Source organism: Cololabis saira, chromosome 19, assembly GCF_033807715.1.
Source record: "Cololabis saira isolate AMF1-May2022 chromosome 19, fColSai1.1, whole genome shotgun sequence".
NCBI lineage: Eukaryota > Metazoa > Chordata > Actinopteri > Beloniformes > Belonidae > Cololabis > Cololabis saira.
Window position 1 is genome coordinate 1,409,842 of NC_084605.1, and position 17,188 is coordinate 1,427,029.

Below are 17,188 nucleotides of genomic sequence, written 5' to 3' on the forward strand. Positions count from 1 at the left end.
AAAATTTCAACTTTTTTCTCAACTTTTTTCTCAAAATTTCTACTTTTTTCTCGACATTTCAACTTTTTTCTCAACTTTTTTGTCAAACTTTCAACTTTTTTCTCAACTTTTTTCTCAAACTTTCAACTTTTTTCTCAACATTTTTTTCGTGCGTGCGTTTTTTGTTTTTTTGTCCAGAACCAGGTCCTGGTCCAGGACTTACCGTATATAAGGCTCGGTGCTGCTAGCCCCCGTTAGCTGGTCCCCCTGGTGCCCCCTAACCCCGGTCCTAGTCCCGGTCCCCCTGGTCCCCCCAGAGACCTGGACCAGGACCAGGTCTTACCGTATGTACGGCTCGGTGCTGCTAGCCCCCGTTAGCTGGTCTCCGCTCAGGTACGTGTTGTGGGACGAGGAGACGTAATAGTCGGCTAGCGGGCGGCTCATGTCCTGGTGGACCCGGTTCTGGTCCGGGTCCAGGACCAGGTTCTCCTTGGACAGCATGTACATGGTGAAGCCGTTGGGCGTCATGAGCCGGTTCTGCTGGGCTGGAGACAAAAACAACAACATTTAGCTCAGAACAGGGAGGAACCTAGCCTAGCCTAGCCTAGCCTAGCCTAGTCATGAGCCGGTTCTGCTGGGCTGGAGACAAAAACACCAACATTTAGCTCAAAACAGGGAGGAACCTAGCCTAGCCTAGCCTAGCCTAGCCTAGTCATGAGCCGGTTCTGCTGGGCTGGAGACAAAAACACCGACATTTAGCTCAGAACAGGGAGGAACCTAGCCTAGCCTAGCCTAGCCTAGCCGAGTCATGAGCCGGTTCTGCTGGGCTGGAGACAAAAACACCAACATTTAGCTCAGAACAGGGAGGAACCTAGCCTAGCCTAGCCTAGCCTAGCCTAGCCTAGTCATGAGCCGGTTCTGCTGGGCTGGAGACAAAAACACCAACATTTAGCTCAAAACAGGGAGGAACCTAACCTAGCCTAGCCTAGCCTAGCCTAGTCATGAGCCGGTTCTGCTGGGCTGGAGACAAAATATGGAGACAAAGATTGTCGCCGTTAGAGCAGAACAGAGAGGAATGTTCTACCTGAAACCTAGCTAGCTAGTTAGGTTAGCTAACCTACCCCAGGGGTTTAGCTCGTAGCTTAGCACCAGGCTAGGCTAGGCTAGGCTAGGTGACCTACCCCAGGGGTTTAATTCGTAGCTTAGCACCAGGCTAGGCTAGGCTAGGTGACCTACCCCAGGGGTTTAACTCGTAGCTTAGCACCAGGCTAGGCTAGGCTAGGCTAGGTGACCTACCCCAGGGGTTTAGCTCGTAGCTGAGGCTAGGCTAGGCTAGGCTAGGTGACCTACCCCAGGGGTTTAGCTCGTAGCTTAGCACCAGGCTAAGCTAGGCTAGGCTAGGTGACCTACCCCAGGGGTTTAGCTCGTAGCTTAGCACCAGGCTAGGCTAGGTGACCTACCCCAGGGGTTTAGCTCGTAGCTTAGCGCTAGGCTAGGCTAGGTGACCTACCCCAGGGGTTTAGCTCGTAGCTTAGCACCAGGCTCTCGGCGTGCGTCCCCGACGCGTCCTCGTCCTGGTCCAACAGGAAGTCCCGCAGGTCCAGCGTGGACAGGACGCAGCCGTTAGCCGAGTAGCGCAGGAAGATGCTATCCAGCTCCGGTCGCCGTAGCAACTCCCGGCAGAAAACCTCGATCTCCTCGTGGTCCAGGCGGCCGTCGCAGGAGCGGTCGCACTTCTATAAAATAAAACAATAAAAATATAAAATATAAAATAATAGTTTAGAGCCGTCGCAAGAGCCGTCGCACTTCTGGAAATAACATAAAATTATAAAAATACAAAATAATAGTTTAGAGCCGTCGCAAGAGAGGTCGCACTTCTGGAAATAAAATAAAAATATAAAATAATAGTTTAGAACCGTCGCAAGAGCGGTCGCACTTCTGGAAATAAAATAAAAATATAAAATAATAGTTTAGAGCCGTCGCAAGAGCAGTCACACTTCTATAAAATAATATAATAAAAATATAAAATAATAGTTTAGAGCCGTCGCAAGAGCGGTCGCACTTCTGGAAATAACATCAAATAATACAAAATAAATAACATAAAATAATAGTTTAGAGGAGGAAGAGTTTCTTTTCATTATGCACTTTGAGAAAAAAGTCAAAATGTTAAGAAAAAAGTCAAAAATGTTGAGAAAAAAGTCGAAATGTTGAGATTAATGTTAGAATTAACCTAAGTTTAACCTTCTATAAATAAAATAAAATAATAGTTTAGAGGAAAATAAAATAATAGTTTAGAGGAGGAAGATTTCTTTTTCATTATGCATTGCGAGAAAAAAGTTGAAATGTCGAGAAAAAAGGCGAAATTTTGAGATTAATGTTGAAGTAATCTCGACATTTGGACTTTTATTCTCGAAATTTCAACTTTATTCTCGACATTTCAACTTTTTTCTTGACATTTCAAAGTGCACAATGAAAGCAAATCTTCCCCTCTGAAATATTGTTTTATTTTTACTGGCCCTGATTCTCTTCCGTAAACTTCAGTCACAGATCAGGTTTATCATCTTTTCCTGCTGGTTCATCTACACCCGTTTCTATTTCAGACCTGCAACAGCTAAGAAACGGGACGATAAAGCTTCTAACATTTCACGAACATCGTTCCTTCTCAACATTTGGAAGCTGAGAACCGAGCGATGGAGAGTTTCAGCTGGATTTAGTTTCACTTTACTTACAAACCTGATTAGATTTTTACAACCGTTTGGTCTTCTGTTGTGGAAAAACCTCGGTTTTACACGTTTATCTGACGATCTGGGCTGAATTAGCATTAGATTAGCATTAGATTAGCATGTATAAAGACAGAGAGACAATCTATTTTCAGCAGATCCGTTTCCATCAGGCGTTTCCATCCAGAGTTAAAGGACAGACGGTATTTTAAACTCCCTAGGACGACGGATCTAAACACTTCTGTCCTCAAACCAACCAGAGCCGATCTGCATCCCATAATTCTGTCCCGCGGCCGAGACTCGTGTTTATCAGAACTTCATAACAGCCAGATTTATTGTTTATCCTGGACTCTGGTCGTCATAGCAACCAGATGTATTGTTTCTCTGGTCTGGCGCTCCAGGCTCCAGCTTCTGTTCCACAGGATGGTTTCTACAACAAGCCAGCTCAGTGATTCTTAACCATAGGGCCGCGGCCCACACTTGGGCCGCGAGCGCCATCTAGTGGGCCGCCAAAAAAAATTCAGTTTTGTACGTGTGGGCCGCCGGGGCCGCGGGACTGCATAACAACTCCCGACCAAATGAGGAGAAGAAGACACTCAGCTAGCTGTACGTGTAATAGTAAGAGAAATGGTGTGTATTTATAGAGAAAATCCTTCATTTTGCACAGAGTAGGTTTAGATCCGCCAGGATCAGGGATCGATTACTTGGGTCTGCGCCCAGAGCGAGCGAGCGCGGCGTGATCATTTATCCTGACGCGTCCCCGCGGCCGGGGAGGTCGGTGCCGCTCGGGCGGCTCCGTCGTTACTGCTGAAGGATGGTAGATGTAGATGTGTCTGCTGGACTGGACTGTTGTTCGGGCTTGCAAAAGCATCGGAAAGTGACACGGCTGCAGCGGCCAGAGAGCTGCGGGTTCTGCCCGTTTTAGCTGATCAGGCTCGGATGAAATCCTGACAATTTATTAATGTAAATAAAACTTAGTAAGTTACTTAGTAAGTAATTAGCTTGACTCTTACAGAGATGAGAAGCTAAATAAAACTAAATATCGTTTCAGGCTCATCAATGAGCACCTCCACATGCATATGAGAACCTGACACCATCCAGCCCAGATTTAAAGTCCTGACAGGAGAAGTTAGAGCTCAATTCTCTCACTGAACGACAGAAAGTGGGGGCATAAGATTATAAGAGGGGAAGAAAGAAAAACTGCAAAACTGTTCAATTGTTAAGATGTATTTATATTAATTTAGTATAAAAATGTGTTGAGACAATTAACAAAGAAAAGGGGAAATTCAAACTGCTGGTAAAGAAATAAAATAAGATAGCATTTGAAAAATAAAATAAAATCTATTTTATTTTTAAGAGAAAAAAATATGTGTAATTGAAGTTAAACATGTTAATGGGCAAATATGTACTTTTTTAATATAACAGTCAGATGCAGATGTTGATACAACTATGAGGCTACTTGAATATATATATATATATATATATATATATATATATATATATATATATATATATATATATATATATTTATATTTATTATGATGTTCTGGACCTTCGCTTGAGTAAATTATCTCTAAATGGACCTCCTTAAAGTTGAATACCCCTGCTATACAGTGTTAATATTTAACGGGCCCCGGGCCACTCTGTACTGAAAAAATTGGGCCCCAAGGTCAGAAAGGTTAAGAACCCCTGAGCTAGCTAACACCACGGAGCTCCGTCACCGTGGCAACGGAGCTCCGTCTTTTCCTGTTTTATTTTGAAAGTCTGTGTCCTTCGTTTTCCCTCGTTCCTGTCTGATTGTTCCACCCGTGTCTCTCTGGTCCTGTGTCTCGTCCTCCCTACTGGTCCGTTCTGTTTCCACCATCACGTTTCTGGTTTCTTGTTTCTGGTTTTGTCAAATTCTGGCTCCTGGTTTTGTTTTGGATTCTTTTAGTTAATGAATCACTTGTGTTTTGGACCTCAGGCATCCTGGGTCTGGGTCCAGAACTGGGTCCAGGTCCAGAACGGCCCAGCAGGAAGGAAGGCCCCGGCCCCGGCCCCCCTGAACTGTCCCTGCCCTGGGAGATCACATGTTCAGCTTAGACTCCACCCCTTCATACGGAGTTGGACTCGTTAACTGGTTCTTTCCTTTTTGATAGCTAGCATGAGCTAACACCCGATAATATCAGGCACCTGTGCAACCGGGCCGGTTTGAAACGGAAACACCTGGATGTTAAAGGTGAAACCAGAGCTAGCTCGTTACAACCCTGCTACCCTGCTAACCAGCCCTGCTACCCTGCTAACCAGCCCTGCTACCCTGCTAACCAGCCCTGCTAACCTGCTAACCAGCCCTGCTAACATGCTAACCAGCCCTGCTAACCAGCCCTGCTAACCTGCTAACCAGCCCTGCTAACATGCTAACCAGCCCTGCTAACCAGCCCTGCTAACCTGCTAACCAGCCCTGCTACCCTGCTAACCAGCCCTGCTAACCTGCTAACCAGCCCAGCTACCTGCTAACCAGCCCTGCTAACCTGCTAACCAGCCCTGCTAACATGCTAACCAGCCCTGCTAACATGCTAACCAGCCCTGCTAACCTGCTAACCAGCCCTGCTACCCTGCTAACCAGCCCTGCTAACCTGCTAACCAGCCCTGCTAACCTGCTAACCAACCCTGCTACCCTGCTAACCAGCCCTGCTAACCTGCTAACCAGCCCTGCTACCCTGCTAACCAACCCTGCTACCCTGCTAACCAGCCCTGCTAACCTGCTAACCAGCCCTGCTACCCTGCTAACCAGCCCTGCTACCCTGCTAACCAGCCCTGCTACCCTGCTAACCAGCCCTGCTAACCTGCTAACCAGCCCTGCTAACATGCTAACCAGCCCTGCTACCCTGCTAACCAGCCCTGCTACCCTGCTAACCAGCCCAGCTAACATACTAACCAGCCCTGCTACCCTGCTAACCAGCCCTGCTAACCTGCTAACCAGCCCTGCTAACATGCTAACCAGCCCTGCTAACCTGCTAACCAGCCCAGCTACCTGCTAACCAGCCCTGCTACCCTGCTAACCAGCCCTGCTAACATGCTAACCAGCCCTGCTACCCTGCTAACCAGCCCTGCTAACCTGATAACCAGCCCTGCTAACATGCTAACCAGCCCTGCTACCCTGCTAACCAGCTAGCTCGGGCTCAAGTCGGCATAAACAAACGGCTCGCCGGGTTTTTATCGTCCCACCGTTGAGCTCCTAAAGTCAGATATTGATTATTGTTACCTGGAATAGGCTGCGGGCGTATTGATCGCTCATATTGATTATTACTGTTACCTGGAAGAGGCTGCGGGCGTATTGATCGCTCATATTGATTATTACTGTTACCTGGAAGAGGCTGCGGGCGTATTGATCGCTCATATTGATTATTACTGTTACCTGGAAGAGGCTGCAGGCGTATTGATCACTCATTGATTATTATTGTTACCTGGAAGAGGCTGCGGGCGTATTGATCACTCATATTGATTATTATTGTTACCTGGAAGAGGCTGCGGGCGTATTGATCACTCATTGATTATTATTGTTACCTGGAAGAGGCTGCGGGCGTATTGATCACTTGTTACCTGGAAGAGGCTGCGGGCGTATTGATCGCTCACGTCCACGTTGATCATCTGCAGCAGCGTCTGAACTTCCTCGTAGCTCATCTTGTCGTCGTGGTTCTGGTCGGCCCGGCTCAGGTAGGCCTGGATCCAGCTAGCATAGCGGCTAAGGAAACAGAACTGGACAATGGATGGGACCAGAGCTAATGGTACCAGTGCTAGAACTAGTACTAATACTGGTACTAGTACTAGATACTAGTTAGTGCCACGGGTACATCTATTGTTACCCTGCGTGTTTTTTATTTTTCATTTTCCGGCCAAATTTCAGTTCGCTACTCCTCCTACAGATTTCGGAGGACCCAGGCAAATCATATATCAACACGTGCGGCTCGATCGGGAATAGTGTGCTATGACTTTTGGTGTTGAAATTCCCATTTTTCCCAAAGTTATTCAAAAAAAACGGCCAAAAAACCCATTGAAAGTGGATGGGAAAAAACAAAATTCACCTTTTTTCTGAGTCACCTAGCTTTCTCATACCTGCATGTATAAATGTCATTCAAACTTCAAAACGGAGGAAAGCTTCTCTTCTCTCCAAAACACCAAACAGTTTTTTCCTAAGATGTAAACTTTTCAAAATATGAGCACACAAGCGAGGACTGGAAATCACTTTTTCGTCAAATCTAGAGTGCGGGTGTCGGTTGCTAGAGAGCGAGAAACAGTAAAAATAACCTGAATTTTTATTTGTAATTCGAGCTCACGGCCAAACTGTAAAAAGGAGACCAATAATTTTTGGCCAGAATGTAGACATAGGTGTTGGGATTCATAAAATGTGACTTTGACAGGCGGGGTATGCACAAAATTTAAACGTTGACCAAAACCAGACGAAATGTTAAATACAAAAACAAGGTAAAGCGGCGCCAATACCTGTCTCAGTCTCCATTGACTGTAATGTAATCAAACGTTTTCTTCAAAAGAATCTCACTCTGTCTTCGCACTGAGCTTACTCACTCATTTTAAGGAATATCTGAATAAAATTAAGATTGTCAGAATCTGCCGGGTTCTGTGTCTCTCACAATGTTTTAGTTTTTCTGCTACGAGCTACGGTTTGATCACAAATCGGAGTTATTTGAGACCTTGTCAGAATCCAAAATCTGGGTTTTTCTCACAGCCAAACCGGAAGGTTCTGAAGTCGAGGTTCTTTTTGCCGGGGCAACCAGAGCTCAGCTGCTGACTCATTCAGCCAGAACTGGTCACATGACTCAGTCACTAAAGCCTCAAAAATGGAGACTGAAAAATGCAGCAATGTACACAAATGGGAAGCAGCCCCCCCCCCCCCCCCCCCCCGGCACTCTTGAAAATTCTGCGAGGAAATTATTCTAGTTTTTAGGTTGGAATTCAGACGACGTCTATTTTCATCTGTTACCTGTTTCCTGTTAGCCCCCCCGTTAGCCCCATTAGCCTCTGAAGGATACTGGTCCAGCTTCTCCGTCTGCGTCATGTTGCTGACCCGGTCCTGCAGGGTCCGGATCCCGCGGGTCCAGGTCTGGGCCTCGTCCTGGTTCTGCAGGACCAGGTCCAGGGACTTCCGGGCCCCCTTGAAGACCACGGTGAGGCAGCGGTTCTCCGGAACCGAACCCGACATCTTCCGGAACGTCTCCGACTGGCAGCCCTCGCGCACGCACTGGACCTCGGTGACCGAGACTGGAACAGAACCAGAACCAGAACAGGGTCAGAACCAGAACCACCAAATTTTGCATGAACATTTCCTAGTACCTACATATGCAGAAAAGCCTGTTAGCCGCCTGAAAATCCAAGATGGCGGCCATTTTTCAAGATGGCGGTCTTATGAAACTAAAACAAGGTTGTCGGTGTAGAACTTGAATTGCTGAACATATTTTAATCTGTATCGTGTGTTTTGGCAAAACAAATTCTATGATGTCAATACAAATTAAATATGGCTTCCAGTTTTCAAGATGGTGCGCCAATTTTGACTAATATTATCTGTTTTCTGTTGCAAATCGATCAGAAATGAAGTTTCTAAATTTTAACCGGATTAAAATCTAAAAAAAAACACATTTATAAAAATTGTTTATGATGATCGCCGATCTACAAGCTCATAATGCTTAATAAATAAAATATAATATAATAAAATACGTTGTGAGGTCAAAAAACACATAAAAACGGCTTTTGTGGCGGCCATTTTGGAAAACGGCAGCCATATTGTTTTTTTTGCGTGGCTAACAGGCTTTTTTGAAAAAGTAGAACTAGAACAAACTTTGTGCAAAATTTGGCGCTTGTTCCACAGAGTTAATGATGGTTTCACTAATGTGCATGGCTACCAAAGTTAGTCCAAAAAAACCCATTCAAAGTGGGAGGAGGTAAAAAAAAATGTTCTGAGTCACCTAACTTTCTCATACCTGCACGTAGAAATGTGATTAAAACTTCAAAACGGAGGAAAACTTCTCTTCTCTCCAAAACTCCAAACCGTTTTTTACTAAGATGTACACTTTTCAAAATATGAGCACTCAAGCGAGGACTGGAAATCACTTTTTTGTCAAATCTAGAGTGCGGGTGTCTGTTTCTAGAGTGGGAGAAGCCGTAAAAAAATAACCTGGATTTTTATTTGTAACTCGAGCTCACGGCCAAACCGTAAAGACCGCTCCCCTGCAGCTCCCGAGCAGCCGGCCAGGCAGGGCAGCTGGGTGACGGTTCGGAGGAAGACTAGTCTTAAAGGGCTCACGGAACACCACCACCCGCTTCATGTGTCTAACAGATTTTCCCCACTTAGCGACACATCTGTTGAGAAACCGACCCTGGTGATTGGAGACTCCATAGTCAGACATGTGAAGCCGACTCCAGAGACCTTAGTTAGGTGCATCCCGGGGGCCAGAGCGGGCGACATAGAAGCAAATTTGAAGCTACTGGCAAAGGGTAATCGTAAATATGGTAAAGTTATCATCAATGTCGGAGCTAATGACTCCCGTCTTCGCCAGTCGGAAGTAACCAGAATGAATATTGTCTCGGTGTGTAACTTCGCCAAAACCATGTCAGACTCCGTAGGTTTTTCTGGCCCCCTCCCCAATCTGACCAGCGATGACATGTTTAGTCGCATGCTCTCGCTCCGCCGCTGGTTGTCTCAGTGGTGTTCAGAAAACGACGTGGACTTTATTGACAACTGGGAGACATTCTGGGGAAAGCCCGGTCTGATTAGAAGGGACGGCATTCATCCCACCCGGGATGGTGCAGCTCTTATGTCTAGAAATCTGGCCAATGTTATTAGACACTCCCCCTGACAATGCAGGGTCCAGGCCAGGATGCAGAGCTGTAGTTTAACAGGGCTGGAGGCGAGGCTTAGTCAGTTAGAGGTCCGGTTTGGCCAACTAGACCATAGTCCGATAGAATCCTCTGCGGACCGGCCCGTAGCAGCTGAGCGTAACCGCTCCCCTGCAGCTCCCCGGCAGCCGGCCAGGCAGGGCAGCTGGGTGACGGTTCGGAGGAAGGGTAGTCTTAAAGGGCTCAGCGACACATCTGTTGCTTCTCAAGGACCAACGCCTGCCAACAAAACTGTAGGATTGCATTATGTAATTAGCGACTCTAAAACTGTAGGATTACATGATATTGGCGACTCTGGCCAGGTGCCTAGCAAAATAGAAGTGGTTGCAGTTCCCCGCCCTCCAAAAGTTCACCAGGTGCAGCGTTATAGAGGCGTTAACCAAGATAACCTTGTAAAAATTAAAACCAATGCACATTTGGTACCAATTACAGACCGAAAAATTAGATGCGGACTACTAAATATACGATCATTAAGCTCTAAGTCTCTGTTAGTAAATGATATAATTACAGAGAGCAGGAGTGATATTTTCTGCTTAACAGAAACATGGTTACAGGAGGAAGAGTATGTTAGTTTGAATGAATCAACTCCGCCCGGCTACTTTAATCATCACATTCCTAGAAGCACGGGCCGAGGCGGAGGAGTCGCAGCAATTTATAACTCCGGTCTCCAAACAAAAATTGAACCCAAGTGCAACTATAATACATTTGAAAGCCTCATGCTTGGTCTGAAATTTCCGAGCCGGAAATCAGAGAAGCCAGTTGTGTTAGTGGTAGTGTACCGGCCCCCTGCTGGTGCGTATCTGGAGTTTTTGTCTGAATTTTCAGATTTCCTTTCTGGATTATTGATCAGCACAGATAAATTCATCATAGTGGGTGATTTTAACATTCATATGGATGTTGAAAGCGATAATCTTAAATTAGCCTTCGATTCTCTTCTAGAATCAATGGGTATCTCACAAAAAGTGGATAAACCGACGCACTGTTTTAATCATACTCTCGATCTCGTTCTCACCTACGGTGTTGAAACTGATGGTCTGTTGGTGTCACCTGTAAACTCCCTTTTATCCGACCATTACTTAATAACGTTTGAATTTAATTTTGTTGATGTTGAAGTGCAAAATAGGAGGTATTATTTTAGCAGATGTTTGTCTGATGAAGTTATTGTTAAATTTAGGGAGGCCATTGCTTATCTTACGACAGTGCGAAATAGTGATGTAGTCGAGGCCAGTGACCTGGGTTCTACCTCTGCAGATGTTGATTTCCTTGCTAGTAACACTGCTGATTTGTTGCATTCAGCTTTAGATGAAGTTGCTCCTTTGAAAAGGAGGGTTTCTAGCCACAGGAGCTTAACTCCCTGGTATAATTCAGATATCCGCATGTTGAAACAAAACGTGCGTAAAATGGAAAGAAAGTGGTACTCTTGTAGGTCTGTAGACTCTCATCGTGAATGGAAAGATATTCTAATAGTATATAAAAAAGCCATTCGCAAAGCCAGAACAGCTTATTATTCAACGCTGATAGAGGATAACAAAAGTAACCCACGTTTTCTGTTCAGCACTGTAGCCAGGCTGACAAAGAGTCACAACTCTGTTGAGCCGTGCATTCCTGCAGCTCTCAGTAGTGAGGACTTTATGGGCTTCTTCAACAGTAAAATCGCGAGAATTAGAGAAGAAATCAACCAGCCGGTTGTAGGTGTTTCTTCAGCTTTAGCGACTTCCCTAGGCTCTGACTTGTCTCTAGACTGTTTTGATCCTATAGACCTCCCTGAGCTGACCTCACTCGTTAATAGAGCTAAGTCAACCACATGTATGTTAGACCCCATCCCGACTCGTCTATTCAAACATGTTTTTTCTCTTATTGGTACGACAATACTGGACCAAATTAACCTATCCCTAAGTTTAGGATATGTACCACAGGTTTTCAAAGTCGCAGTAATTAAACCTTTACTTAAAAAACCTTCTCTTGACCCGGACACCTTAGCTAATTATAGACCAATTTCCAACCTTCCATTTGTGTCTAAAATTCTGGAAAAGGCAGTTTCAAGCCAGTTATGTGACTATTTGTATAGAAATGATCTGTTTGAAGTCTTTCAGTCAGGGTTCAGAATGCATCATAGCACAGAGACAGCACTTGTTCGAGTCACGAATGACCTCCTTATGGCCTCAGATAAGGGATTAGTGTCCATACTGGTTCTACTGGACCTCAGTGCTGCTTTTGACACTATAGATCATGGCATTTTACTGCACAGGTTAGAGCATGTTGTTGGGATTAAAGGGACAGCTCTATGTTGGTTTAAATCATATCTATCTGACAGGTTCCAGTTTGTTCATGTACATGAGGTTTCTTCAGAACAGTCAAGGGTCTGTTATGGTGTTCCGCAGGGTTCAGTGCTAGGGCCAATCTTGTTCAGTTTATACATGCAGCCGTTGGGAAGTATAATCCAGAATCACGGCATACACTTTCATTGTTATGCTGATGATACGCAGCTCTATTTGTCTATGAAGCCGGATGAAACAGAACCGTTAGTTAAACTTCAGGCATGTCTTAGGGACATCAAGGACTGGATGTCCAGAAATTTCCTGCTTCTAAATTCAGATAAAACAGAGGTTATCATTCTTGGTCCAGAGCATCTTAGGAAGGGATTAGATGGTGTTGCGATGGCTTCCAGTGCAACTGTGAGAAATCTTGGTGTTATTTTCGATCAGGATTTGTCGTTTAAACCATATGTCAATCAGGTTTGTAAAATAGCCTTTTTCCATCTCCGTAATATTGCAAAGATTAGGAAAATCCTCTCACAGAGTGATGCAGAAAAACTAGTTCATGCGTTTGTATCTTCTAGACTAGATTACTGTAATGTGTTGTTAGCAGGATGTCCAAGTAATTTGCTGAATAGGCTCCAGCTGATCCAAAATGCAGCAGCACGAGTACTGACAGGAATTAGCAGGAGAGACCACGTCTCTCCAGTGTTAGCGTCGCTCCATTGGTTACCCGTAAAATTCAGAATCCAATTTAAAATTTTATTACTTGCGTATAAAGCCCAAAACGGCTTAGCTCCGCATTATTTGCAAGACCTGATAGTGCCTTATGTTCCTGTCAGAGCTCTCCGTTCTCAGAGTGCAGGTTTACTCGTAGTTCCTAGAGTATCTAAATGTAGATTTGGAGGGCGGGCGTTCTGCTATCAGGCACCATTACTTTGGAACCAACTTCCAATCTGGGTTAAGGAGGCTGACTCCACCTCCACCTTTAAAACTAAACTTAAAACCTTTCTGTTTAGTAAAGCCTATAGTTAGTGTTTAGTAAACCTCTAGCTGGTGTTGGTAAATCTCTAGGTAGTGTAAACTTTAGTGTGTCAGAGTCGCTCCTGTAGTTTCTTGTGCTGGCCCCCCCTTCTCCTCCCTTTTCTCTCTTTTGTCCATGTTGCAGCATCCTTTGCCGGACACCGGAACCTGCAGGTGGTCGTGGGTGGCTTGTAGCTTGCATTACGGAGCACAAGTCTTTCCCTGACCCTGCACCCCAACCTGGGACTTGCTGATTGGGCCGGAGCTTCGGGAGCTGTGTGCTGGCCTGCGGTCCCCACCCCTGGTCATCCCGTTGCTGCCCCCCCCTTCTCCTCCCTTTTCTCTCTTTTGTCCTGCAGGTGGCCATGGGTGGCTTGTAGCTTGCATTACGGAGCACAAGTCTTTTCCTGACCCTGCACCCCAACCTGGGACTTGCTGATTGGGCCGGAGCTTCGGGAGCTGTGTGCTGGCCTGCGGTCCCCACCCCCGGTCATCCCGTTGCTGCTTCCACCTGCCTGCTGTGCTGTTGCCGTCCCTGACCCACCAGTCTGGCCCTCGGCAGGAGGGTCCCCCCTGATGAGCCTGGTCCTGCTCAAGGTTTCTTCCCTCCTAAAGGGGAGTTTTTCCTTGCCACTGTTTGGCTTAAGGTTTTTCTCCCACTAGGGGAGTTTTTTACCTGCCATTGTTTATGTAATATCTGCTCGGGGGTCATGTTCTGGGTATGGGTCTCTGTAAAGCGTCTAGAGACAACTCTGTTGTATTAGACGCTATATAAATAAAATTGAATTGAATTGAATTAAAGAGGAGACCAATAGTTTTTGGTCAGAATGTAGACATAGGTGTTGGGATTCATAAAATGTGACTTTGACAGTCGGGGTATGCACAAAATTTAAACGTTGACCAAAACCAGACGAAATGTTAAATACAAAAACAAAAACTAGACTAAAATGGACAATTCTGACTAAAATAAGACTAAAATGCTCAGACTTTTAGTCGACTGAAACTTGACACGACTAAAAGGAGAATAAACGTGACTAAAACTAATAAAAACTAAAATGACAGCTGGACCCAAAGACTAAAACTAGAACTGAAACTGAAACAGGCTGATAAAAACAACACTACATGAGGATAAAAGGTTCCTCCTGATTTAGTCCTGACTCAATAAAAATGTCTATAAAAATCAAATCAAAACTGCATGAAGAGGCTCGGTGAGATATTAAAGAAGACCTTAATGTCTGTACATGAGTGGAACTTACTCATCTTTCTGGTAAATTAAAAACAGTGAAAATGAATCCTGGGTGGATTCTATCAGGTGTTTTTTTAACCTTCACACTGTGTATAAATACACATATGTATACACAGTGTATTTATACACAGTGTGAAGGTTCCTTTTTTCCTCCTCCATCAGTGTCGTCCTCATTTGTAAAAGTTAGCGCGTTATAACATCTATGTTTCCCACGGTGTTAACTGAAGTCAAATTCTGTTGGATTTACTCAAACGTTAAATTAAAGTCTGATTCTGATTCTGATTCTGTGTAGGATTTTCTGCAGCGTCGTGTTCCTGAACCCTGATGTTTTCTGGCCGTCGACCAAACTATTAAATTAGAACCTGGTTTATTATTATTATTTATTATCCCTGAAGGAGCAATTAAAGAAAGAGCAGCTTTTACTGTAAGTGAAACTAAAGAAACCAGCAGGATTCTGGTTCCCCAGAGAATCTCACATGTTAGTAACTCTGGATAAAAGCTGCTGCTAAATTACAGTAGTAGAACTGATACTGTCATTTAGCAGTAGCTTTTATTTAAAGCCTCTTACATCTGCAGGTTTTCCTCCCAGACAGTAAAGGAGGCTCCCGTTTCTAATTATGAGTTTAAATGGATCAAAACCACAGAAGAAGACTGGACCTCCCAGAGCCGCGACCACAGGACAGCTGGGGGGCGTGGCCGGCCCCCCGGGCCCCCCCGGTGCCCCTGGTGCCACGCGCTGCCCTGTAATCTGAATGCTGGAGCGCCGGGACCTGGAGCTGCCACTCCCTCCCTGCCCGGTGATGGAAATAGATCAGGTCTGTAATCAGGACCAGGGGGGGAGGATCCCACGCAGAGCTGCGATTAAGCTCCAGAAATAGACCCGCTAGTCCGGGTCCCACCCGGGGAGGAACCCGGATCTGGAGCCATCACAAACACTGGATCATCACCAGCTCCAGCCCTGCTAGCATCGTCTCTCTGCCCTGTAAGAGACTCTGCAGCAGCTCAGGGAACTGTTTGTAGTCCTGTCCATCCTCTCAAACCAACATTTAAACCAACAAAAACCTGCTGTAATTCATCACACATCACTATCTTTTTAGGTTAATCTCTCAAATCTCTTTAGCTGCTCAAACCTAACAAAGATTAAGCACCTTTCAGGATTTTAACTCTTTAGATGCTGGTTTTATGATGGTTTGATGCTGGTTCTGTTTTTTTTACTGTAAGACCTGATAGAGCCTTATGTTCCTGGCAGAGCTCTCTGTTCTCAGAGAAACAGCAGGTTTACTCGTAGTTCCTAGAGTAAACCTGCTGTTTCTACCTCCATGGTTTTTTTCCCATCAGGTTTTTTCATAGTTTTTATTCTTGTCACAGTTTGGTTTTTGTATCCTGCTCAGCAGCGTTTTTGGTTCTGTTTTTAAGTGAATAAATCACAGGTCGTGTTGGGACTCGGGCTGTCGGCGCCACCGGGCCGCGGAGGAAAGACTCAGCCGGCTGAGTTTTGTTTAAAATAGTTATTCTACTCATTTATTTTATTGAATTTATCTGCTGGAAATAAAACCTGTCTTCCAATTCATTGCATTTTTAGCTTAGTTATTTTTGTGGTAGGAGTATCGTATCGGTACACAAATTAAAATACTTGGTGTGAAAACAAATGGTATTGGGGCTAATAGTCAATCGCTAGTAGTTTTTCTGATTTTAAAGCTGATTTAAAGTGTGTAGTTTAAGTATTTGGTAGTTTTTCTGATTTAAAGCTGATTTAAAGTGTGTAGTTTAATCTCCTGAGAGGGTCAGGTGACCTGTGAGAGGAACTGACGTTAGATTTAAAAAGATAATACGAGATATCGCTGCTGGAACCTGTGGTGTCGCCATGGTAACAGAACTCACAGGACTGCTGAGTCCCCCGGTCCCCAGGAACCGTCCCAGGAACTCACAGCTCTGCTGCTCCTTGGTCCCCAGGAACCCCCTGGTCCCCCCCGGTCCCCTGGTCCCCCCCGGTCCCCCTGGTCCCCCCTGGTCCCCCCCGGTCCCCAGGAACCGTCCCAGGAACTCACAGCTCTGCTGCTCCTTGGTCCCCCCGGTCCCAAGGTCTGTAATCAGGACCAGGGGGGGCGACTCCCACGCAGGCGGCACAGACCCGCGATTAAGCTCCAGAAATAGACCCGCTAGTCCGGGTTCCACCCCGGACCTGGAGCTGGAGCTGCAGCTGGAGCTGGAGATGGAGCTGGAGCTGCAGCTGGAGCTGGAGCTGCAGCTGGAGCTGGAGCTGCAGCTGGAGCTGGAGCTGGAGATGGAGCTGGAGCTGGAGCTGCAGCTGGAGCTGGAGCTGCAGCTGGAGCTGGAGCTGGAACTGCAGCTGCAGCTGGAGCTGGAGCTGGAGATGGAGCTGGAGCTGGAGCTGGAGCTGGAGCTGGAGATGGAGCTGGAGATGGAGCTGGAGCTGGAGCTGGAGCTGGAGCTGGAGCTGCAGCTGGAGCTGGAGCTGCAGCTGGAGCTGGAGCTGCAGCTGGAGCTGGAGCTGGAGCTGGAGCTGGAGCCATCACAAACACCGGCCCTGAGGCTGAAGGAGCTGCTGCATCGTCTCTCTGGCCTGCAGGAGAATCTGCAGCAGCTCAGGGTCCCAGAACTGGTTCTAGTCCCTTTCATCCTCTCATGAACCTCCACAAACACTCTATCTTTAATGCCTTTTATAACAAATTTAAGTTTTACTGTAAATCCCTCAAGTATATGAACTTCAAATCTGCAATTCAGTGTTATAAATTAATAGATTCTGATTTAATTGTTGTATAACCCAACCAGAAGGAAATTATAACTGCAAAATGTATTTTATTCTTGTTTTCTTTTAAGCTACATTTATTTATTTTATTTGTCATTATTTTGTCATAGCATTTATGATGTTTAGAAAATGTATTTATTTAATTTAATTTAAGTTTTCTTTTGTTCCTTATTTTCTATTTCCTATTTCCTTCATGTGTCCCCTCAGTACAGGCTGTTTCTAATGTGCTACAGATGTGCTACTGCTGCAGCTTTGATGGGCCTTGTTTCTTTGTAAATTCAAGAATTTTCAATAAAAAAAACCC

At 45.4% G+C, this 17,188-nt stretch overlaps 1 protein-coding gene across 1 annotated transcript in view; it reads right to left on the reverse strand.

The window, feature by feature from the left end:
- The window catches only part of LOC133419720 (1-phosphatidylinositol 4,5-bisphosphate phosphodiesterase delta-3-A-like), a 46,253-nt gene that overhangs the window by 16,752 nt on the left and 12,313 nt on the right, over positions 1-17,188 (reverse strand). Inside the window, exons 4-7 of the mRNA XM_061709121.1 lie at positions 7,730-7,958; positions 6,282-6,411; positions 1,490-1,715; positions 323-524 (exon numbers count right to left, since the gene is read on the reverse strand). Coding sequence (XP_061565105.1) covers positions 323-524; positions 1,490-1,715; positions 6,282-6,411; positions 7,730-7,958 — 787 coding nt within the window. The remainder of the gene's footprint in view (positions 1-322; positions 525-1,489; positions 1,716-6,281; positions 6,412-7,729; positions 7,959-17,188) is intronic.